Here is a 24,164-nt window from a genome sequence, read left to right as displayed (position 1 = left end):
CTCACATGTTGTGGACTCCACTTTGTAACCCCATTTCTTAAAGTTGGCTCTGCATCTTGTGGTGCCAGAGCGCAGTCTGTTCAGCATCTTCCAGGTCACCCAGTCTATATTCCCAGGAGGGACTTTCTCATCCAGTATCAGCCACTGATTGAGATTCCGGATTTTTACCTGCCACTTTTGGACTCTCACTTGCTGAGGTGTTCCTGCAAGAATCTCTGTAGATCTTACGAAGCTGTTTCTCGGTTTAAGTCGTTGGCATGATATCTGAACAGAGGATGGGCCGGAGATGTTAATGTTTTTATTTATTGTGTCAGAAGCAAATTGAGGGTAGTTATAATGTATTAAAAAGCACAAAGTTGAAAACTTGACATTATACTAGATTTCATTTGACCAGAAGCTCATTACTTGGTAGTAAAAGCAATTCAGGAAATAGAACCAAATTTCCTAGAAAAGTAGCAAGGTCTCCTTCTTTGGACACCTCCAAAAAGATGCTGGATTAGGGATGTTCCAGTTAGAAATCTTGCATTGAAGATGGGGTTGGATTCAATGGTCGATTAGGTCCTTTCCAATTCTATGATTCTATGACCCTATGACTAAGAACGTTCACACAGGAGGAGGAGAAAGGGGAGCAGCTGAGAAGTCCATGGGGTACTGCACACTGTCAGACCATGTTTTAATGATCACGCAGTATAGTGTTCAAACCAGGCCAACATCTCATTCAGAAATGTCAACCACACACTTCTATCACTGTCAATCAGAATCTGTGAAAGGTTCAATCTAAACATAGTACAGTACCAAAATCATGCTGTCAAAAAGGATATCAATTTTGTTCAAAGGAAGGTTCATCACAAATGTTTCACAGAGACTGCCAGGTAGTTCTCAATCTGCACATTTGAACTGCCTGTTTCAATCCATCCTTTGCCTCCTCCTTCTTATCTCGGCATTGTTACAGATGGTCTAAATTAGTTAGAAACAACAACATCAACAGATTGATTGCTCAACAAGAGTCTAAGACCCAATTCTGAAAGAAAAAAAAGATGCATGGAACAAATGAATAAGCCATTAGAGATCATTTTAAATCTCAACAGAAGGAGGAAAACTGGAAACATGCCACTGACTTAAATTAAGGGCAAACATTACTTCAGGAGAGAACATTCCTTTGCAAATCCTGCACATTAAAAGCTTCTTGCAAATATGAAACCCATTGTGCATAACAGAGATGGGTCCATAGAAAACAAAGACCTGGCTGCTTATGTCGTTTGGGGAATTGACAGAGTTATAGTTATTTAAAATATGGCCTGGCCTGCTCAAAGAACAGGAGGGCAAACATAGTCCTTGTGCAGTTGCAGGACAGTTATGTTATCTCACAACAGTCCCACCACAGAATCAGGATTGAACTGGAAGGAAATCTGGGTCAGTTTTCATTTTCCAACAATGTCTATTGTAATTTTTGAAATGAGCCTACAACCAAGTAATACAACCACCACACTCTGTCTTTTAGAATTTGTTGTGTGCACAATATGTCAAATAGACTTAGTATAGCCAGAGGATGAAATGTAAAGACTGCCATAGAAACCCATAATTTAAGTTTAGTATATTAATTTATTTTAGGACAATAGGTTTTAGACTCCATGGTTGCAGACCAAATGCTGATATATACCACTTTTTCAACATCAAAAGAGATATTTTAAAGTGTAATAGGAGACTACATCTAATGCCATGATCACTCCACATGTGTTTAACATAAAATTATGTTACGATTATAGTACTTGCAAAAGAGACACACAAATCATAATATACTGCAGTCTAGAGGAGGGTAAATTTGGTGGATTGTGGGGCCAATTCAACTTCCCTTCCCAAAACACATTGCAGCCTATATCACACATCAAGAAAAAAATCATAAATGACTAGATTTTCATTACTGATTTCACTGAAAGCTTCTTTGGGAATAAAAACAAGGCATGCAGTCATGTTAACAGTTCACAAGTCAACCCTAAAATAGGTTTTACTTGAATAAGATTTATTCAAATGAGGTTTACCAATGCCACCCTGAGACTGGAAGGGTATGGCTTTCCCAGTGGGTTCCCATGGCTGAGCAAGGATTCAAAGACAGGTCCCTCCAAGTCCTATTACAACACTAAAAGGACTACAACATACTGATGATCACAGCAGCATTTCCTTTCCTTTTAAATGAATATTTTGTTTCCACTGTAAAAATGTAGTTCTGGGGGCTACAAAACATGGACCTTGTATTCTCTTCCTTTGTGGCAGTCATCGTCAATGATTCCTACTTGCCTGACCCTTCTAAGTCACTGGTTCCCAGTTTTAGGTTCTCCAGATTACTGGGGTTCCAACTCCCAGAAGCCCCAACCCAGCTTGGCCATCTGTCAGGAATTCTGGGAACTGAAGTCCAAAATACTTGGAGGACAAAAGGACTGTGATTCCAACACAGCAAAACTAGTGAAGAATAAAATATCACTGATCATATTACCACCACCCCCTTTAGGTGTATTATTTTTTATTATTATGTTTATTTATATCCTGCTTTTTCTCTCCACAAGGAGACTCAAAGTGTGTAAGTATGTGTATGTGTGTGTTTGTGTGTGTGTGTGTGTGTGTATGTATACACACACACACACACACAGAGAGAGAGAGAGAGAGAGAGAGAGCTTTACACGTGTGCTTCATGAATTTATATATTAACAAACTTTTGATTATTTTATTCTTTTTTACAACTGTGTATGGCTATTCCTATTAAGTTTTGATTGAGAGTCTGGTCACATGTGCCACAATGAATCCCGCAAACATCACCTCCACTAGTCCAACTAGAGATCACATCAAGACCCATGTACTCAGTCTAGGGAGGGATTTTATTGGGAAGAGGCCAAAATGGGTGACAGGGTCCAAAAGGATTTAGAACAATGAGGCCACCCTGAAGAAGTCAACCTTAGACCTGTCACAGAGAGTGATTTCCTCTCTCAAATCCAATGCACCTTTTTAATAATTTTGACATCTGAATTGAGAGAGAAGCTTGTTCAAAGTACAAAATGTCAGCAATGTGGTGAAGTATTCATTCAACTAATAAGTGTGCCATTATAAAACTCCAAATGGTGATCACAATGTATAAAATATCCAGGTATCAATTTTAGTTAATAAAAATGCTTTTCCTTCACAAGTACACAAAAACCAGATAGGCCATCCAGCTGCAAATCCTGTAAAACCTAGAACCTGGTTATATTATCATTTGCCTTAGGAAGATAGGACCTTGATTGATTCCAACTTTAAAGGCTGCTTCTACTAAAAATGCCAAAACACACCATCTAGTTGTCCTCCTAAACCTAGACTCTGGTTTGTCTAACCACTTCCACCTTGCCTGACAATCTGGGGCTATGATTCATTCCAGCTACAAAGCATGAAATCCTGTTAGTTATATATGCAGGTGTAACCTCCTACTATGTTAATCCCTTTAGATCATAGTGCAAGCAGTATTTAGTACCTTCTTGAGCAATAATTTCCTCAATCAAAACAGACCGTCTCCATCAGAAGAAGAACAGGACAAGGAGATGATAAAATGGGTTATGGACGTAGGACATACAATAAACATGGCAAAGTGGGAAGAGATATGGACAAAGAAACTAAAATTTACATACTCAGCTGAACTGAAGGAAAATTGGTACAAAATGTTTTACAGATGGTACCTTACACCGGAAATATTAGCCAAATTCAATAAAGGAAAAAGTAATGGGAAATGTTGGAAATGTGGGAAACACATGGGAGATTTCATACACATGTGGTGGAGGTGTAAAAAAGTAAAAAAAAAGTTCTGGCATGAAGTCCATAAAAAGATGGAGAAAATCTTACAAAAAAATTTGACCTCAAACCAGAGTATTTTCTTTTAGGAATTACTAACTTTCATATGGACCAAAACACGAACAAGCTGTTTGTTTATTTAGTGACATCCGCAAGGATATGCTTAGCTCAACTGTGGAAAACCCAAAAAATTCCCTCTATGTAAAAATGGATTTTGAGAATCCTAGGTATTAGGAACATGGACTTACTGACACAAATATTGACACAGAATAGCTCACAAGGGCAAAGGACAGACTGGAATAAACTAAGACTCTATTTGATGAATAATAAAATAGAACTCTAGTAAAATTGGTCCCAAAACAACCCACAGACTAAGAGGCAAAAATTCCAATGCTGACAATGTAGACATAAAGAAAATTCGACCTGCAACACAGAAGATCTGGAAGTAGCAACAGTTTTTTTGGGTTTTTTTGTTGTTGTTTTTTTGTCTTGTTATGTTCTGTTTCATTTTCTCCTTTTCCTTTTCCTTTTCTCTCTCTCTATATGCCTTAATTGTCTTTCCCCCCTACTCTTTTTCCTTTTATCTTATTGTTTTCCTTTCATTCTGTTTCTTTCCTATCAGTTACAATTGTTCCCCCACTTTTAATGTAATTCGAAAATCATAAATAATTTTTTAAAAAAACAGACCATCTCCATTATGGAGTGTATTCCATGACCAATTACTGAAGATGAGAGAAGACATCATCTACTTTGTTCTCCCAATATTTAGATGAACTCACTGGAGTTCTAAGAGGATAATGCCTGAAAGACACAGGAGCCATCTACACCTGCCAGAAATCACAAAGCTGATTAGGAGCAGGGTACGCCAAATCGGTGCTGCTGATGTCCACATGGCTAGCCGCCAAACTGGCTTAGGGACTGGCTGGTGCCTGAACTGCACAGGACTGACCTGGCCCAACAGCTGGATGGTGCCCATATGACACCACTGGATCACCACCCTTGCCTCCCCCTTTGTGGCAACTAAATGACATGAAACTGGTGGTGAGAAATGCTTGGCGCCTGTTGTGATTAGCCAGAGTGACTAAGAGAAAAGGAAGGAGGAAAGGACAAATAGCTCCCTTCTTTTCCTCTCCATTCTCCAATCCCTTTGTCACTCCAGCTGGGTCACTACAGGAAGAGAGTGATGACCATCACCAAATTAAAGCTTGGTGGTCGCTTGCTTAGGCTAAATCCACAGGTGAAAGTTAAGCATCCTCCCCTGTCCCGGGGCTGTTCAAGCCCAGGGAAAACAGGATGATGGTGTGAACAGCCATGTCTTCTTTTTAATAAGTTCACAATGGAACAAAGTGCAAGCAAGATTCAGAGTTTCCCACAAGTCCATATTATGCAGCTGTTTCTTACATTAAGGTGAATGGAATCATTACATCATGCAGATACTGCAGAGTCTATTCACCTTTGCACCAGTTCATCTGCCCCAAGTAGATGGGCCCCTTAACTCCAGGAACACAACATTTTATTCCAAGCAGACCAAATCCACATTCATAAAGGATTTTACTGGATCCCAGACACACAATGGACAGTCCGTGCATTAGCATTTCCTATTCACAAAAACCTAATTGGTTTGAATGTTAACACATCTGTTTAGAATTTATTTTAGGTTCATGCAAAAGATTATAGTCAGATCCTCAAGCAGGTATTCACTGATAAAATATTGCCAAGAAACATTACATAGATAATGCATTTCTAGCAAAACTTTCCAAAATGCATACATGATCTTATGGAATCACATCATTTTTTAAAATATCATCAAATATAATGCTGTGTTGGTATCAGGACTTATATCTGGCAGGATTCAAGCTCTGATCAGTGGAGGTCTGCAGCTCCATCTCCTGTATCAGTCAAAATGGTAAAATGAAACAGGTGTCAGATATAACGAGTCCAAAATAATGCAAAACTTCTCTTGGGCAGAGAAGATATTTGAAAGAATTACAATTCCCAACATGGTCAGTAGCCAATGGCCATGCAGACAAAGGGATCAATGGGAAACTGTAGTTCAAAAATATAGTATTTCCAAGCCCTCTTCTTGAATTACTTGTACTAAAAGGTCTGACTAAAACAAGGCTTCCTGTTGAAGGAAGGAGGTAGTTCCTTTCTTTACTTTTTGCATTTCTGACTAAATAAAAAAATCTTTTGAGCCACTGGATTTGTTTTAAACTGAGAAAGGCTAACCTTACAAATTTGCAGCGCTGTAGCAAACAATTTTATATGTGGGGGAGCATGTCAGCCAGAATGCTATCACAGTCACACTGAGTAAATCATTTAGCATTACACTACAGAAAAAGTTGCAATGCAGAAAAGGGTTGCAGGGGAAGTTTAACTTTTTAATGCTACCTCCTCATTCATTATTATGTCCATTTCAGACATCTGTTAAAAGATTGCTCTTTGGGGTTTTTTAAGCCTAAAGAGAATTGAGAATCAGGGAGGGATTCCCCCTTTTTTTCCCATGAACTAAACGCAAAGGAATTTTAACAGATGTTCTCCTTGGTCATAGTTAATAAAATGAATTCTACAGAAATTGAAAGGCCTGGCTCAGCTTACAAGGATACACTTTCAGCAGAGGAGCTATAGATGTCACCAGCTCATCAGCAAGCTGTGAGACCAAGAATGCACAATTCCCTACACAACTGGCCTTATCGGCATAATCACACTTGCAAAAAATGGTGCACAAAGACCATCTTTCTCCCTGCTGTGAGACTATTTACCCCACACATTCTCTTGTTTTCCCAGTCCTGGAAACTAGCACACACTGCATCAAAAATGCCTTAACTCTCTTTCACATAACTTGGTTTCCAATGTTTACGGCACCGTCACACAACAACATCTCTTCCTATGCCTCCTTTCATGAATGGGATAATGCTGGGAACAGCAGGACATAATTTAGGGTGCCTAGGTGAAATTTGCTTGACTAGTTATCTTACATGTTTTGATTATGCTACTATAGATGGGATCATAATTTGGGGCTTTTTGTGTGTGTCAGGAGCAAATTGAGAAACTGCAAGTCACTTCTGATATGAGAAAATTGGTAATCTGCAAGGACGTTGCCCAGGGGACGCCCAGATGGTTGATGTTTTACCATCCTTGTGGGAGGCTTCTCTCATGTCCCCGCATAGGGAGCTGGAGCTGATAAAGGGAGCTCATCCACGCTCTCCCTGGGTTGGATTCAAACCGGCAACCTTCAGGTCAGCCACTCAACCCTCAGGTCATCAGTCCTGTGGCACAAGGGTTTAACTCACTGTGCCAGAACCCAAAATCTAGCACAGACCCTGGCCATGGCAGCTATGTGATACCAATACTAGGAAACTTGATCAAGAAAAATCTAACTTTTTCAAGATTTTTAAAATAACTTTAAAGATCTGAAAAATAGGAATAAGTATTGGCGACATCATAAACAAATGCTTAATGAGATTTAGATGAACTTACCAACTAATACTGAGAAAAGAAATATGTCCCCAAAATGCCCAAAATATGTCCTACTGATCTACTGATAATACAGTAGAGTCTCACTTATCCAAGCCTCGCTTATCCAAGCTTCTGGATAATCCAAGCCATTTTTGTAGTCAATGTTTTCAATATATCATGATATTTTGGTGCTAAATTCCTAAATACAGTAATTACAACATAACATTACTGCGTATTGAACTACTTTTTCTATCAAATTTGTTGTATAACATGATGTTTTGGTGCTTAATTTGTAAAATCATAACCTAATTTGATGTTTAATAGGCTTTTCCTTAATCCCTCCTTATTATCCAAGATATTCGCTTATCCAAGCTTCTGCTGGCCCGTTTAGCTTGGATAACTGAGACTCTACTGTATACTCTATGCAACTTGAGAACACAAGTTTCTCAGATTTACTCCATCCTCTTTCCACCTCATTGGCATTAACATTAAGCGGGATAAACTGGACTGCAGAGACATTATTGGTACATCCATGCTACACAATTATAATAGTTTCAATACTACTTCTACTGCCATGGCTCTGTCCAGTGGAATCCAGGGATATGTAGTTTCATGACATACTTAAGCCTTGTCTGGCAGAGAACTCTAATGTTGTAGCACAATCTAAAGATCTCACCCAACTGCAAACCTCAGAGGATTGATATTATAGTAAGGTAAAGGTAAAGGTTTTCCCCTGACATTAAGTCTAGTCGTGTCCGGCTCTGGGGGTTGGTGCTCATCTCCATTTCTAAGCCAAAGAGCCGGCATTGTCCGTAGACACCTCCAAGGTCATATGGCTGGCATGACTACATGGAGCGCTGTTACCTTCCCATTGGTGCGGTACCTATTGATCTACTTACATTTGCATGTTTTCGAACTGCTAGGTTGGCAGAAAAGGGGGCTGACTCCTCTCTGTGGAATCGAACCGCTGACCTTTTGGTCAGAAAGTTTAACAGCTCAGCGGTTTAACCCACTGCGCTACCACGGGGCTCCAATTATAGTATTATAATTATAGTATGGTATCAAAATTCTGTGCTTTTGTAATGTCAATAGAAGTTATATTTTATTTTTTCTTATTATTAAGAGCTAGGAAAAGGTAAGACGCACATGATTCTATCACATCTACTTGGAGAATACTGAGAACATTCAATTACTAATTTGATGTCTCCTATCCAATACAGAAACACCTCCTGCTCAAAAGAACAAAAAGTTTTGTGCTCTCCTTTCTCGTGAGTGCATGTTCCTTCAATTCAACCCTTGACTTACAACAATCCCTTGATTTTTATAGAGTTTTCCTAGGCAAACAACACTCAGAAGTGGTTTTGTCAGTTCCTTCCTATAAAATACAGCCTACACTACATGATATTCATTGGTGGTCTCCCATCCATTTACAACATGCCCAATATAAGCTTACAATTTCACAGCAACCCAGTGCATGTCTGCCTAGGGAGAAGTAACCAATTAAACAACTTAACAGCCACTTTCCCTCCAAGCAGCAATATCTAATGTCAAAACACATGAGCCTTTCAGCACAGACCTAAAAACAAGCCACCTAAGGTGTGTATGTGGTGATGGTGGGGGACCTACAATGCACAACTGATCATTTACAATTTGTTTCATTTTGAAGCAAAACTGCATTACACATGTCAACTATAATTTGTTGCTCATTCTGCACGGCAGATGCACCAAGGAAGAAAAGGAGGGGGAAACCACTGTCTTTCAACTAAAATTGGATTTGAAAGGACTTTTATGTATGCACATAATGGAAAGGACCACAATTAAATTTCTAACCAAGTGTTCCCATTTGGAGTAAACTAAAGTTCTCTCCGTAGGGTCAGATATGATGCTGTGAGAGGGGCTTAGAAATTAATCATCAACCTGAGACATGTCAAAACACATTTCTGGGGCAGAGTAGCATCCAATCACAACTGTTTTATCTATCTGTTAGTCGGCAACAAGAAAAAAAGCTATTCATTTATTCATAAACCCTCAGAGAAATCAAAACGCTGTGTTGCCCTTTTTTGTTGTTGCTTGCAGACAGATGAAATCTCAACAAGCAACATGTGTTTAGTGAGGCAGAAAATAAGTACAGGATGGAGTGGGGTTATGTGTGAGAGAAGCAGGTGTCATCTCTTCACACAAATAACTAATTTTGTGCCACAAGAAAGCAAAATTTGTTTCCAAATGTCTGAAGCATGGAATTTTGTATTGCTAAACCACAGTTTACACAAGACATTAAAAACACTGTCACTTTTTTTACAGGTAATTGTTAATATCTGATCCAATACTTCAGAGGAAACATTTGAAAGGAAGAAGTAAGCTTTTGGAGGAGTTATTTGCAGCAGGTAGTTTAAACAATATAAACCTTCCATTTCTTTCCATGTATGTTACTATTTATATTTTGCTGAAATTAGGCAGTACGAGCCACATTAAAAGAAAAGTGTGGATCAAGTTATTTGCTGATGGCATCATTGTTCAGGAAGCCAAATTAGGTTCCATGCTAAGAGAAAGGTGGCATGCAAATGGAATAAGGAAATAAAGTAATTGACAGGCTGAGATGACTAGGCTGAACTAGAGAGTTAACTGCTCTTTATAGGAGAGCTTCTATGTACCTACTCTCAAAACAAATCACAAAATGGAAATAAAACGAGTTAAGTATGGGTTGCAGTGGTGCAATGGATTAAACCCTTGTGCTGCTGAATCTGCTGACCTAAAGATTAGCAGTTTGAATCCGCGAAATGGGGTGAGCTCCCGTTTGTCAGCCCTAGCTTGTTGCCAACCTAGCAATTAGAAAACATGTAAATGTGAGTAGATAAATAGGTACCGCTTCAGCGAGAAAAGGCAAAGCGATGCTCCAAGCAATCTTGCCGGCCAATGATCAGGAGGTAACATTGCAGGCTACCTGGCTTGAAAATGGAGAAAGAGCACCTCCCAGAGCCAGAAATGAACACCACCTGTTTGTAAACAAGGCACTGAGTGTTTGCCTTTGTCTGCTCTATGATACTGTAATCCGCTGTTAGTCCCTCCGGGAAGAAGGGCAGAATATACATAAAGTATATTATTATTATTATTATTATTATTATTATTATTATTATTATTATTATTATTATTAATATATTCCACACCCTACACGCATCCAAAAGCATAATTTAAAGTACCAAAGTTTTACATGTATCAAAGGGTATACATACTCAAAAGATGAAAAAAATATCCACAGGGGTACCACTCCTTACAGTTGAGTGGTATATTGCAATCAAAATTAATTATGTCCAGAGCAGACTTACTGAAACCAGAAAGATTTCAGCAAGTTTGGACTTACAAGACCTATTCTGCTCAAGGTAGGACTAATGTTGGATTCAACTCTAAGGTACAGCAAAGCATTGGACTGGATGGCTCTTGTGGTCTCTTCCAAATCTATGATTTTATTATTCCAATTAGAACTGGAGAGCAAAGTGTGCAAGAGATCAGCACATTAAAGACACATTAATATAAAGGTCGTTGCCCAGCACCTAAAAAATCAGCAAAGCTGATTCCCAAATGAATGTATTTTGTGCCAGTGTTGTGAACAAATTTACAGAGGTGGTCACACAAATTCCTTGAATATTCAAGGTCAATATTAAGCCTTTCTTTTGTGACAATTATGGCAAGCCTTCACAGCAGCTAGAATAGCAATGCATTGCAGAAAGGAGAGAGCCAAACGATTCATACAGACACAATCATGTTTGACATGGAAAGATGGCCATCTCCTTGGCAGACTGCTTCTTCCCAACCCTTTTATCTTATTGGCTCTTCTTTTCCAACCTGAACCAAGCATGTATTTGAGGCTGAAAAACAGCCAGCACAACAATGCCAACATCTTAAAATATGTTGGTAAAGCAACAGAAAAAGAGAAATCAAATCAGCTGCCATTTTGGTTCTAATTTTGACCCTCCCTCTCTTCCATTCTGTTAAATGTTTGAACTGCCACCAACATTCTTCTTCTTCTTCTTCTTCTTCTTCTTCTTCTTCTTCTTCTTCTTCTTCTTCTTCTTATTATTATTATTATTATTATTATTATTTTGTATTTGGTAGATCCATAAAAAGGCCAACTTTTAACATGTTCTTTGTGATCTTTTGGTTTGGCTTTATGATACACCTGCGCAGCAACATTGTCAAGAGCACTTCTACAACTTAATGTTGATTTTTATTTCTGTGTTTTGTGTCGCGTTCATAGTGCAAGAAAATATAATACAACAAAAGCAGTAGTTAAACTAGAAAGTGTGCCCTGAACAATGATTTATCATTCTTCCCTGTTAGATATGGTTTAAAGGGGGTTTCAACCTGGTGGGCTGGAAAAAGGGAAAGCCTATATCATTTTTTATTCAGCTGTATTATCATGATTACATATCTGGAAAATAACTCCAGCCCAAAGACAGACATCATTAAAAAAAAAAAAGAACAGAAAGCTTACCTCTCTTAATACTGTGCTTTTATAGCCTCGGTAGAGTCCTAGAATGCCCTGAAAATCAACCAGAGAAAACATCAGCTATAGGGAATTATATTAACCAAAAAGGCAATTTACAGATGATTACATGGTTGGCACAACAGCTTTACTGAGAGCAGGCTTCCAGCAAATCAGCAATACTGATTATAAACATACTGTATTTATTGTATTTACCAACATAGGAGAGCTTTGTCCCCACTTATAAAACTTGTTTAATGGCTACTCAAAATAATCAGTTACAGTTGCACATTGAAGGGATAATATATCACATTACATTACTAAGTTAGAAGAATAGGAAAGCCCAGAAATCCATGAATTCATTTTGACCATGCATAACTTGCATCTAAATTCCGCCAACTCTTCCAAAGGCACATAAGGGGAGCTGGAAGCTTTCCAAAGGGCAAAGGATAACTCAATTTTTAATATGCCCATAGGCCTGCCCTTCATTATTAACAATAACAGTTCAGACCTGTTCCCAGGAAAGGCAGGTTTCAGTGGTTTCAAAGTAGGACCAGGACATTTTAAAAGGCAGTTGTACATACATCCAGTGGTTTGGATTGATTTGTTTTGGTGTGGTATAGCAGTAAAAGTTCAAGTCATAGCATGCAACATGGCAGTCCTCAATAGTCATGTTTCATAATACATTTCTAAAACTTCAGACAGGTCTGTTGGTTTACATCAACAAGCCAATTCCTGACCATTGTTATTGCTACAAAATGTTTTGTAGCCAGGAAAATCTATTTTTCCCTCTCACTATTGTGAAGAATATTGCTAAATTTAAAGAGGGAAAGGGAGCCTGAGGGAGCAGCAAATAAAGTTATAATTCTTGCTCATCAAAAACTATTGGTGCTCCAACCCTACACCATTAAGACAAGCACAACTTCTTCTCCTTTTCATGTAAAGTACCAATTTAGCAGGAGGTTGGATGTACAGGGCGATCCAGGGCAAAACAGGGAGTCTTGATGACAAGGACAGATCAATAGACCAATAGAATAGAATAGATCAATAGAATAGGGCCTCCCAGCAATCCGATCAGTTCGGTTATCCGAAATTGGGCCCGCCCCTTTATCTTGGATAACCGAGACTCTACTGTATTTAAAAACATCAAAACACTGTTACTGTAAACTGTAAACACTGTAAACCCATAATAGAACCTATATACTCAAGTATAAGCCAACCCGAATATAAGCCGAGAGTGGGAACTGCAGCAGCTACAGGTAAATTTCAAAAATAAAAATAGATACCAATAAAATCACATTAATTGAGGCATCCGTAAGTTAAATGTTTTTGAAAATTTACCATATTTCAAGAAAAACAGTAAACTAGCTCTATAAATGGAAAAGGAGGGTAAACAAAAACAATATGGTATCAACAATAACTTAATAATAATAATAATAATAATAATAATAATAATAATAATAATAATAATAATTGAAAGTGAGGGCATCAATATGCCCAATGGCCAAACAATAAGGTGTCACCAGCCAGAGGCCTATAAATATCTGGGCATATTACAGCTGGACAACATCAAGCATGAACATGTGAAAACTGTGGTCAGTAAAGAATACACACAAAGGGTCAAAAAAATTCTCAAAAGCAAGCTCAATGGAGGCAACACCATCAAGGCCATAAACACCTGGGCCATACCTGTCATAAGATATACTGCTGGCATTATAAACTGGACACAGATGGAACTGGACAATTTGGACAGAAAAACAAGAAAACTCATGACCATTCATCATTCACTGCACCCTCGCAGTGATGTTGACCAGCTGTATCTGCCTAGAAGATCTGGGGGCAGAGGACTCTTGCAAGTAAAACAAGCAGTCAAAGAAGAAGAACATGCCCTGGCAGAATATGTAAAACAAAGTGAAGAACCTGCTTTGATTGAAGTCAAAAATCAGAAACTCCTCAAAGCACAGCAGACAAAAAACCAGTACAAGAAAACCGCACTACAAACTAGAGCTGACAGCTGGCACAACAAAACACTGCATGGAAAGTTCCTTGACAAAATTGAAGGAAAAGCTGATAAAGAGAAGACCTGGCTCTGGCTCACGAATGGGACCCTGAAGAAGGAGACAGAAGGCCTGATCCTTGCAGCCCAGGAGCAAGCCATCAGAACAAATGCAATCAAGGCCAAGATCGAAAAATCAGCTGATGACCCAAAGTGCAGACTGTGCAAGGAAACCGATGAAACCATTGATCATATCCTCAGCTGCTGTAAGAAAATTGCACAGACAGACTACAAACAGAGGCACAACTATGTGGCCCAAATGATTCATTGGAACCTATGCCTCAAGTATCACCTCCCTGCAGTTAAGAACTGGTGGGATCACAAACCTGCAAAGGTTGTGGAAAATGAACACGCAAAGATACTGTGGGACTTCCGAATCCAGACTGACAAAGTTCTGGAACACAACACACCAGACATCACAGTTGTGGAAAAGAACAAGGTTTGGATCATTGATGTTGCCATCCCAGGTGACAGTCGCATTGAAGAAAAACAACAGGAAAAACTCAGCCGCTATCAGGACCTCAAGATTGAACTTCAAAGACTCTGGCAGAAACCAGTGCAGGTGGTCCCAGTGGTGATGGGCACACTGGGTGCCGTGCCAAAAGATCTCAGCCGGCATTTGGAAACAATAGACATTGACAAAACTACGATCTGCCAGCTGCAAAAGGCCACCCTGCTGGGATCTGCACGCATCATCCGAAAATACATCACACAGTCCTAGACACTTGGGAAGTGTTCGACTTGTGATTTTGTGAAACGAAATCCAGCATATCTATCTTGTTTGCTGTGTCATACAACGTCGTTGTGTCAATAATAATAATAATAATAATAATAATAATAATAATAATAATAATAATAATAATAGTTCATTTATACTCCACCCTATCTCCCCATGAGGACTCAGGGTGGCTTCCAACATATAAACAGGCAAACATTCAATGCCCATATAAACAGAAAACCATAAAAAATTAAACAAAAGACAATACTAAACATTGTACAATAAGTTAAAATAAGCAGTTGCATTAAATAATTACCATTAAAAGCAATTTAAAAACCAGCCAAGGTAAAGTGTCATAACAATTCCCTTTTGCCTTCTTTTAGGCTTCTCCTATTGGCGCAGCCTAGAACAGCACTGGCTTTTTCAGCTGCAGCATCACATTGTTGGCTCGTGTTCGGCTCGTGGTTGACTAATACACCTTTCATAGATTCCTAGAGTTGGAAGGGAGGTCTAAAGGCCATCTATTCCAACTCCCTTCATTCTCCCTTTATGCAGGGAAAGCACAATCAAAGCACCCCTGACAGATGGCCATCCAGCAATAATAATAATAATAATAATAATAATAATAATAATAATAATAATAATTGGAAGACATCGCATGGGCCATCTAGTCCAACCCCCTTCTTCCTTCATGCAGCAAAAGCACATAGAAGCACGCCTGACAGATGGCCATCCAGCCTCAACAATAACAGTAATAGTAATAGTCGTAGTAATGATGATGATAATAATAATAATAATAATAATAATAATAATAATAATAATAATAATAATAATGTTGGAAGAGACCCCTTGGGCCATTTAGTCCAACCCTCTTCTTGCCTTCATTCAGAGATCGGAGGCCCCTTGCTGCGAGAGGAGGAGACTGTGGAGGCGACAGTAAAGCGGTAGAGTCGGAAGACTTGATAATAACCTCGGTGGCAGTGGAGCCTGCCCTGGCTTATACCTTCACTCAGATATAAGCAGGGGGCTTTTTTAGCCCCCAAAGAGGGCTGAAAAACTCGGTTTATAATTGACGATATACGGTACTATCAAAAATCCTTCTGAAACAGTTAAATAAAGTTTTATAAGAGATATGCTTAGTCACACGGTGTATTTTGGTACTTGACTCATTTTGAGATTTCTTACGAATCTATTGAGTCCTTGTTTCTAATTAGTTTTCAATGAGTCCTTTTGTATCCAAAACTTGATAGTGGCACCCAAGGGTAAATTCTTGCTCAAGACCTGTCATGACTGTTCTGCAAAAATCACACAATTGCTCTCCTCTTGGAAGTACTATACTCTAAAGACAGGATAAGATAATTAAAACCTGTGTTTGTTTACTTATTGAGCATGAGCATTCCAAAGCACTATCATGCCAAAGCTCAGATAAGTTACAGGTTTAGCAACATGATTTCCACATTGTAATATCTGACAAGCGCCATCTCATTTGGTTCTAGCCACTCCATCAAGTTCTACTAAAATGCCAGCTTAACTGGGTTCCTCCTCTTCCTGAATTTACATTTCTGCTGGTAATCAGAAGGGATGCTATTTGATTTTAAGAACGGATGCCCCAAGTTAGCTTCTTTTTCCTCCTTAACACGTTTTCCTTTCATGTCTGTTGTTTTTAGACTGTAAGCCAACAGACAGGGAGTGTCTTGTTTGTTCTTGAACTGCATATAAACAACTCTTGGGTGGAGGACAGGGCAAAAATGCCTGAAATAAATAGTTGTAATAAACATGGATGCCTTTAGTTCTAAGTGCCTTAACAAATGACCTCCACCATCACTTTGTTGATAATCTACATCCAGGCACCTCAAAGGTACTGATCCTATTAGATGGGGAAAGGTGTGTTTTATAATCTCACATACCCAGAAGAGTTGGCTAGAATCACGGAGTTGGAAGAGATGACAAAGGCCATTCAATCCAACACCATTCTGCCATGCAAGAACACACAATTAAAGCACTCCCAACAGATGACCATCTAGCCTCTGTTTAGAAATCTCAAGGGAAGGAGATTCCACTAAAATCCTAGGCAAGATATTCCACTGTGAAATAGCTCTAGCTCTTGTGAATTTCTTCCTAATATTGAGGTCGAACTTCTTTTCCTGCAATTTGAATCTATTGCTCTGGGTTCTAATCTTTAGAGCAGCACAAAACAATCCTGCCACCTCCTCAATATGCCAACCTTTCAAATGTTTAAACATGGCTATCATGTCTCCTCTTAACCTTGTCTTCTCTAAGCTAAACATACCTACTCCCTAAACCATTCTTCATAGGGTTGTTGTGTATTTTCTGGGCTGTATGGCTATGTTCCAGAAGCATTCTCTCCTGACATTTCGCCCACATCTATGGCAGGCATCCTCAGAGGTTGTGAGGTATATTGGGAAACTAAGCAAGGGAGGTTTATATATCTGTGGAAGGTCCAGGGTGAGAGAAAGAACTGTCTGTTGGAGGCCTGTGTGAATGTTGTAATTAATCACCTTGATTAGCATTAATGGTCTTGCCAGCTTCATTCCTGCCTGGGGGAATCCTTTGTTCTGAGATCTTAGCTGGCCCTGATTGTTTCTTGTCTGGAATTCCCGTTTTCAGAGTGTTGTTTTTTTATTGTTTTGATTTTAGAGTTTTTTAATATTGGTAGCCAGATTTTGTTCATTGTCATGGTTTCCTCCTTTCCGCTGAAATTGTCCACATGTTGTAGATTTCAATGGCTTCTCTGTGTAGTCTGACATGGTGGTTGTTAGAGTGGTCCAGCATTTCTGTGTCCTCAAATAATAGGCTGTGTCCAGGTTGGTTCATCAAGTGCTCTGCTATAGCTGACTCTGGTTAAATTAGTATGTAGTGCCTTTTATATTCCTTGATTCGTGTTTGGGCAAAGCTGTGTTTGGTGGTCATATTGATGGGCTTGTCCACAGCTGCATGGTCTACAGTAGTCTCCTGCAGAGGTCAAGGGATCCTTTCACTGTGGTGAGAGCCACAGTGGCACAATGCATTAAACCCTCATGCCAGCTGAACTGCTGACCTGAAGGTTGGGTTGCTGACCTGAAGGTTGCTGGTTCGAATCCGTGAGACGGGGTGAGTTCCTGTCTATTAGCTCTCGCTTGCGGGGACAGGAGAGAAGTTTCCCAGCTAACACATCCGGGCATCCCCTGGGTAATGTATCTGTAGACGGCCAATTTTCTCACGTCAGAAGAGACTTGCAGTATGTTCTCAAGTCGCTTCTGACACAATTAAAAAAATACAGGCTGGGATCACATCGACTTTTTTAGCTGTCACATCACACTGTTAATTCATGTTCAGCTTGTGGTCTACTAAGAATCTTAGAACACTTTCACATGTTCTGTTGTCAAGCCAGGAATTAACCATCCTAGAAAGATACCTAGAGACTTAGGTTTTATTATGTCAAACCCTCAGATACTCCTTGATGTGACTGACTTGTAGGATACTAGAATTAGTTTCACAGAGTTCAAGATCATGATAATCTGAAACCTGATGAATGTTTCCATTCGTATTAGCAACCTAGAATTTCTGTTCCTTTTCTCTGCTATAGTTCCACCAATGAGCATGATGTTTTATAGAAGATAGAAGAACAGATCCCTGCCCAGTGAGCTTACAAACCAGACCATAACATAAAGGAAAACAGACATGGAGGTAGAAATGGACATGGAAAGAATACTTTCTCCTTTCAGATTTGCTTCTTACCTCTTCATACAAAGTGCTGGAAAGGATCCGAAGGGTACTGGAGGAAGGAGAAACTTGTGCTCTCTGTTTCACGACTTCAGAGGGAACCCGTATTAGACAAGCCACCTGCAAAAGTCACAAAATAAAAACTTGAGTAAGTAGCTCATAAAATTCAAGATGCTGCATTTCTAAATGCTGACTGTTTGATGTATCTCTCCCTGAATGCTCTTAAAGGGAATCTGTATTTGTAAATCTCAGGCCATCCACTTATAAAGCATCATTGATTTGGATAAAAGAATTGCTATTATTTATTTTTTTCTTTTAAAAAAGAGAGATTAAAAAATCACACCAGTGCTAATGCATGCTTGGAAAGCTCAACAATGTGCACTTTCAGGTCTCTTCTCAAAAAAGCAGACAGATACTGCCATCTAGTGATGTAGGCCAGGTTTAGTCAACTGTAGGAAACACCATAAATCAAAGGAATGGTCAAAAACCACTTCTGAGTATTCCTGGCCTAGGAAAACCCTGCAAAATTCATGGGGTTGCCATAAGTAGATAGCGGACTTGAAGGTACAAATACAAAAGAGTATTCAAAACATGAGAATGAATTGTGCATATACCTATGTCAGATATATTTCTAAAATACATAGAAACAGGAGTTTTCCTGGAAATCATCTACATGTAGGAATAGGCTCTTCTGAACACTAAATGTTAGTATATTATACCAAAGGCCAGGTTTACTTGTACGCTGTTAAAGACTTAAGTAATTGAAAGCTAAATATCCCTTACATTGTCCACTAATTGCCTGGAAAACATGTGCACCCTTGATATCTTCGATTCAAATTTGACCCACTAACATCAAAGGAACATAATTAAATCCCCAGGCCTTATATTGGTAATTTCAACTGGTTTAATTCTAAGAATCTGGATATTAATATCTTACAGAATCCTGGAATCTGTAGCTTACTGGATTTCTTAGATATATTTGCTGGTCCACCTTTTTGTATTCTAAGTACAGATAACTCTCCATATTCAATTATTCAACTATCCAGTGCTGGAAAATATTCTAAAAATAAAAATCCCCAAAGCAAACCCTAATTTTGCCATTTTATATAAGGAGCATCATTTTATTATGACATTGTATATAAGGGGATTTGAACATCTGTGAATTTTTGTATTTACAAAAGGTCCTGAAGGCTAAACCTCAGTGAATACCAAGGGCCTGCTGTACTCATATGATTACATAGGATGCATCCACAGCAAATAAACTGGCCTCAGATTGCTATAACTGGATAGTGTAGATTCATTTTCTCTCTACATCTGGATGGATGTGTTTGTGCAGCATTCCAGACTGACTGTTGCAACACAATATAAGGAGAAACCTCTGAGACTATGTGTAGTATTTTTAAAATATAAATGAAAAGTTTCCATTAGATATGTCATGTTCCCTTATAATTAATTATTACCATTTATATGTAATATGAGGTCGCTTATATGGGGTCGGTTTAACCTTTGGTTTGCTGATAAAACTTAATTACAGTCTCATGAAACAATGCATGTCTAAAAGGTGTCATCAATATGACATGTTTGTAAAGCTCTGGTTTAGAACTACATCATGGTAGCATGCTTACATATAGCTAAGAGGTTATAGATAGTTTGGATCCCTTGCTTCAAAGCTCTAACACTGGGGAAAGAAATTATGTGGCCTCCAAAGGTTATTGCGCTATAACTCCCAGAATCTTTAGCCACCACAGCCAATAGTGAGGAATGCTGATCTCTGTAGATCAACAACACAATCATCACCCTCATATGTTCCAAGGAAAATGAGAATGATATACTGTTCATGTATTATCTGCTTTGAACTGGGATATATGGCAGTGTGGACTCAGATAACCCAGTTCAAAGCAGATATTGTGGGATTTTCTGCCTTGTGTGGAAGGACCCAAAGATAGCCAAATGACCTGAAATGCTTCATCAAACGTGGGCAACTTATAGTTCTCCATATATCTGTTAACAGCACCTACAATTATTTATGGTAACACTTATGCTAACTAATGACACTGAGGGTGCATTTATACTATACAGTCAATGCAGTTTGACACCAGCATGGCTCAATGCTATGGCATCCAGGGAGTTGCAGTTTTAAAAGGTCTTTAGCCTTCCCTGGCCAAGAGTGCTAGTGCCTCACCAAACCACAAATCCCAGGATTCCATTGCATTGCACCATGTCAAATAAAGTAATGTCAAACTGTATTAATTCTACCCCATAGATGCACCGTAAGAGTACAAGTTTCCATTCATTTGTAGGCATTCCACTAGAACCAAAAATAAACTCTATCTGGAATCCAAACCTGATACGTGTCTATTTAAAACTATGTCCCACTCACTCCTGTATTGCTCTAGATGGTTTCACAGCCACAAAATTTGAAAAATCCCAACTAAGAAGCAAATATCACATTGTGGTCCTCAAGGTATGAAGGATGTTATTGGTTAGTTCCAATACCTTGCTTAAAGTTTTGAAAGTGCCTATGAAGGGAAGTCAATTTACAAACTCATCAAGAGTGCAAGGGGGAAGAATAGCGATGTGCCAATATCCAAATGTCATTTCGAAAAGGCATACACTCATGGGCACTCTTCAATCCTGTGGTCAAACACAATGAAATGACCCCAATACAACTGAGAAAAATAAGAACTGACAACTTTTTTTGTAGTTTGGCATAAATATTTATGGAACTTCATGCTTCATAACACACAATGTCCTTACATTAAGGCTTCCCTTAATATTATTCCGTAATACGGGAGGAAAAAGACTTGAGAAATATAACAGATGAAAAACAATCTAACCTACCAAGGGGATCCAAGGCCCCCACTGTGGCTTCCTGACTTCTGTGGCATTGCAATTTTGGCATGAGAGAGGCAGCTACAAAGTGATGCGTCTCTCTCGCTCTATTTTCTCCCAGACACTTGCGGTGCCTTCCATTTTGTTTCATATTAAGGCTTTGATGTCTTTCAGATTTGAATTTAAGCTGCAAGGGAATATTTCACTGCACAGGAACAAAACCAAAAAAATAGAAGAGCCTCGCATTGTAGTCGACTGAAAGTTAATGTCATCCTGAAGGTCTGCAGTCAGGTTGGTTCAAGAGGGCACTCTCTTCTCGCAGGTGTGTGTCCAGGTGAGGGAGCTCTGTCTCAGATGGAAAGGTGACATTTTCACTTCCTCCACAAACTGTGGACTTGCTATATTTATTCTGTGCATGCCTCTCCCAAAGTGAATAGGAGAAAAAAAGACCTCTTTTTAGTTCCCAAAAATCTGAAGTCTGAAAAACTGATTAACATTTGTACAAATACATATAAAATTAAATTTTACCAAGTCCAGAAACGAAAGCTATCAGAGAGCTTAGAACAATTGGATGCCACACTAAAGACAATCTCCAGTAAACTTTCAGGACCTACAAACCCATTTTCATGTTCTTTATGAGGTGGATTCTGCATCCATGGCTTCAACCAACCATGGCTCAAAAATATTCATGGGGGGGAAAATCCAAAAATAAAAACTTAATTTTGATATGTGCTGAACACAGATATTCAAGCTCTCTCTGGCACTGCTTAGTACCATTTTATATAAAGGTTTAAGGTTTTCCCCTGACGTTAAGTCCAGTCGTGACCGACTCTGGGGATAGGTGCTCATCTCCATTTCTAAGCCGAAGAGCCAGCATTGTCTGTAGACACCTCCAAGGTCATGTGGCCAGCATGACTGCATGGAGCGCCATTACCTTCCCGCCGGAGCGGTACCTATTGGTCTACTCACATCTGCATGTTTTCGAACTGCTAGGTTGGCAGGAGCTGGGGCTAACAGCGGGCACTCATTCCACTCCCGGGATTTGAACCTGGGACCTTTCGGTCTGCAAGTTCAGCAGCTCAGCACTTTAACACACTGCGCCACCACCAGGGGCCCCTCCATTTTATATAAGCAATGACATTTTATGCTGTTGTATATAACGGGCATTGAGCATCCATGTATTTTCTCTGTGGGTCCTGGAACCAAATTCCAGTGGGTATCGAGGGCCCACTGTACGTGGATGGAAAAATATATGTAGGAAACTGTCGATAATGTGGTAGGACTCAACTGTTTGGCAAACGTGCACTTTGTTTAGAAGGAATCTTTTTTTCAATAGGCAGAAATTGCTAACTATACATGGTTGTTTTTTGAGTGCTTATCCTATGGACACATGCAAATTCCTACAGATTACAGTACTGCTAAATTAATGTAAGAATCCAAAGTACATACATGAGTCCTTCGGTAGATGAACTCTATGCTGATTGTATGCTCTGCAGCACTTATGTTGCCAAACACAATAATGCACAAAAAGAAGAGGATAAAGATTTTCCTGTCACACTCCCAAGTTCATGTTTGAATGCTGACACAGTAAAACAAGTAACAACATTCAGCTGCCAGTATTGGCCATCCTGAATATTTTAAGAATCTTTTGCAAATGGTGCCCATAGCCATGGCTCTTTAGTCTTGCAAAAATGACTTCAATCAGTGAAACCATTTTCCACTAAAGGGAACGATGGGCCCAGTCTATGTTCTGGGCACTATTTGCAGATCAAATTACTGTTTCCAGTGCATTTCTGCCAAGCAGCTATATTTCATTTCTAGCTTTTTCCCCACTTCCAAATATAAATATGTCCAGCTTGTACTTGTGATACAGAAAGCTGTACTGATTGGCTTTTTGATGGTTCAGTGGCAGACACCGAGCACACAAACTGAAATCCTTCATTCTCAAGAAAAGATTATTTGCAGTTCCAACCATTTTAGTAGTGCATAAAATATTGTCTCTCTTTTATTTAGCAAAGCAGGTTGCCTTCTGCCTCTGCCTTGTTCATTTTTTGCAGGATAAGTCAGCCAAAGGATGTATGTACATAAGTAATCAAAGAACACCTATAATACAATAATAAATGTTCCCTCCCTTTTTGGCCTTGTGGAGATATACGGTTAAATTATTCACAATTTTGAAATTCACTTTGTCAGGACCAGAAGAAACTGGTTACTTTTACCAAAGTTAGACAACTACATAAAGGTGGGTTCCTCTTCATCCTGGATAGCAATGTTGTTGTCAATAGCTATGATAGTGAGGGTGAGGAGGTGCTGTTTGAAGGGCCAGCATTCAAGCTGGAGCCCAGCAATGCCCTGCAGCTTCCTCAGCTGAGCTTGGAAGAAGGGCCTTTGGAGGAAGCTATAACTTCTCACCCTGCAGAGCAAGCACAAGCAAGTTCATCTAAGCAGACGAAGGAAGGGTTAAGTTTTCTGGCTCTTTTAGACTTGCGAAGGGAGAAGGCTCAACTTTGCAAGTCCTTCACGTTAGCAGAGAAACAAACTATCAATAGGCAACACCTGACAACACCTCAAGAGTGGCACCTTATTGCTAGCAGCAACTTCAGTGTTTGGGGCTGTGACCTCAAAATATTGGTGATCTCTGTTCGTGAATTTTGGATTATCTCTTGGATTCTGTCTGGCATTCAGGTTTTTGGATTAAACTTGAACTCTAGACTCTGTTGGAATTGGTTTTGGATCTTAGAAAGAACTATCAGCTCCCTAGTGTTATTCCCTGCAGCTGGTGCCTCTTGGCTGGAGTCGGTGGTTTGGACTTGAACTGTTTGCTAACCTCCTGTGTGGAAACGGGGTCTTGTATGATGGAATAGAGGGCATGCTATTTCAACTGAGAGAAATTAAGATACTCCACTTTGGCAGAAAAAAATTAAATGCAAAGATATAGGATGGGAGACATCTGGTTGGAAAACAGTACATGTGAAAAGGATCTAGAAGTCTTAGTTGACCAAAAGCACATCAAATCAATAGTGCGATGAAATAGTTTAAGAAGCCAATGTGATTCTAGGCTACAGGAACAGAGTATATAGTATCTA

At 39.2% G+C, this 24,164-nt stretch overlaps 1 protein-coding gene across 3 annotated transcripts in view; it reads right to left on the bottom strand.

Moving 5' to 3' along the window:
- slc25a26 (solute carrier family 25 member 26) overlaps positions 1-24,164 on the bottom strand; it is a 191,456-nt gene that overhangs the window by 115,696 nt on the left and 51,596 nt on the right. For all 3 annotated transcript variants that reach the window (XM_008105406.3, XM_003217807.4, XM_062969687.1), the window contains 2 exons: positions 18,262-18,366; positions 11,759-11,806 (listed from right to left, as the gene is read on the bottom strand). In XM_008105406.3, the coding sequence (XP_008103613.1) occupies positions 11,759-11,806; positions 18,262-18,366 (153 nt within the window). The remainder of the gene's footprint in view (positions 1-11,758; positions 11,807-18,261; positions 18,367-24,164) is intronic.

This window comes from Anolis carolinensis, chromosome 2, assembly GCF_035594765.1.
Source record: "Anolis carolinensis isolate JA03-04 chromosome 2, rAnoCar3.1.pri, whole genome shotgun sequence".
NCBI lineage: Eukaryota > Metazoa > Chordata > Lepidosauria > Squamata > Dactyloidae > Anolis > Anolis carolinensis.
Note: the sequence above shows the minus strand (reverse complement) of the source record. Positions and strands in the feature narration are given on the sequence as shown.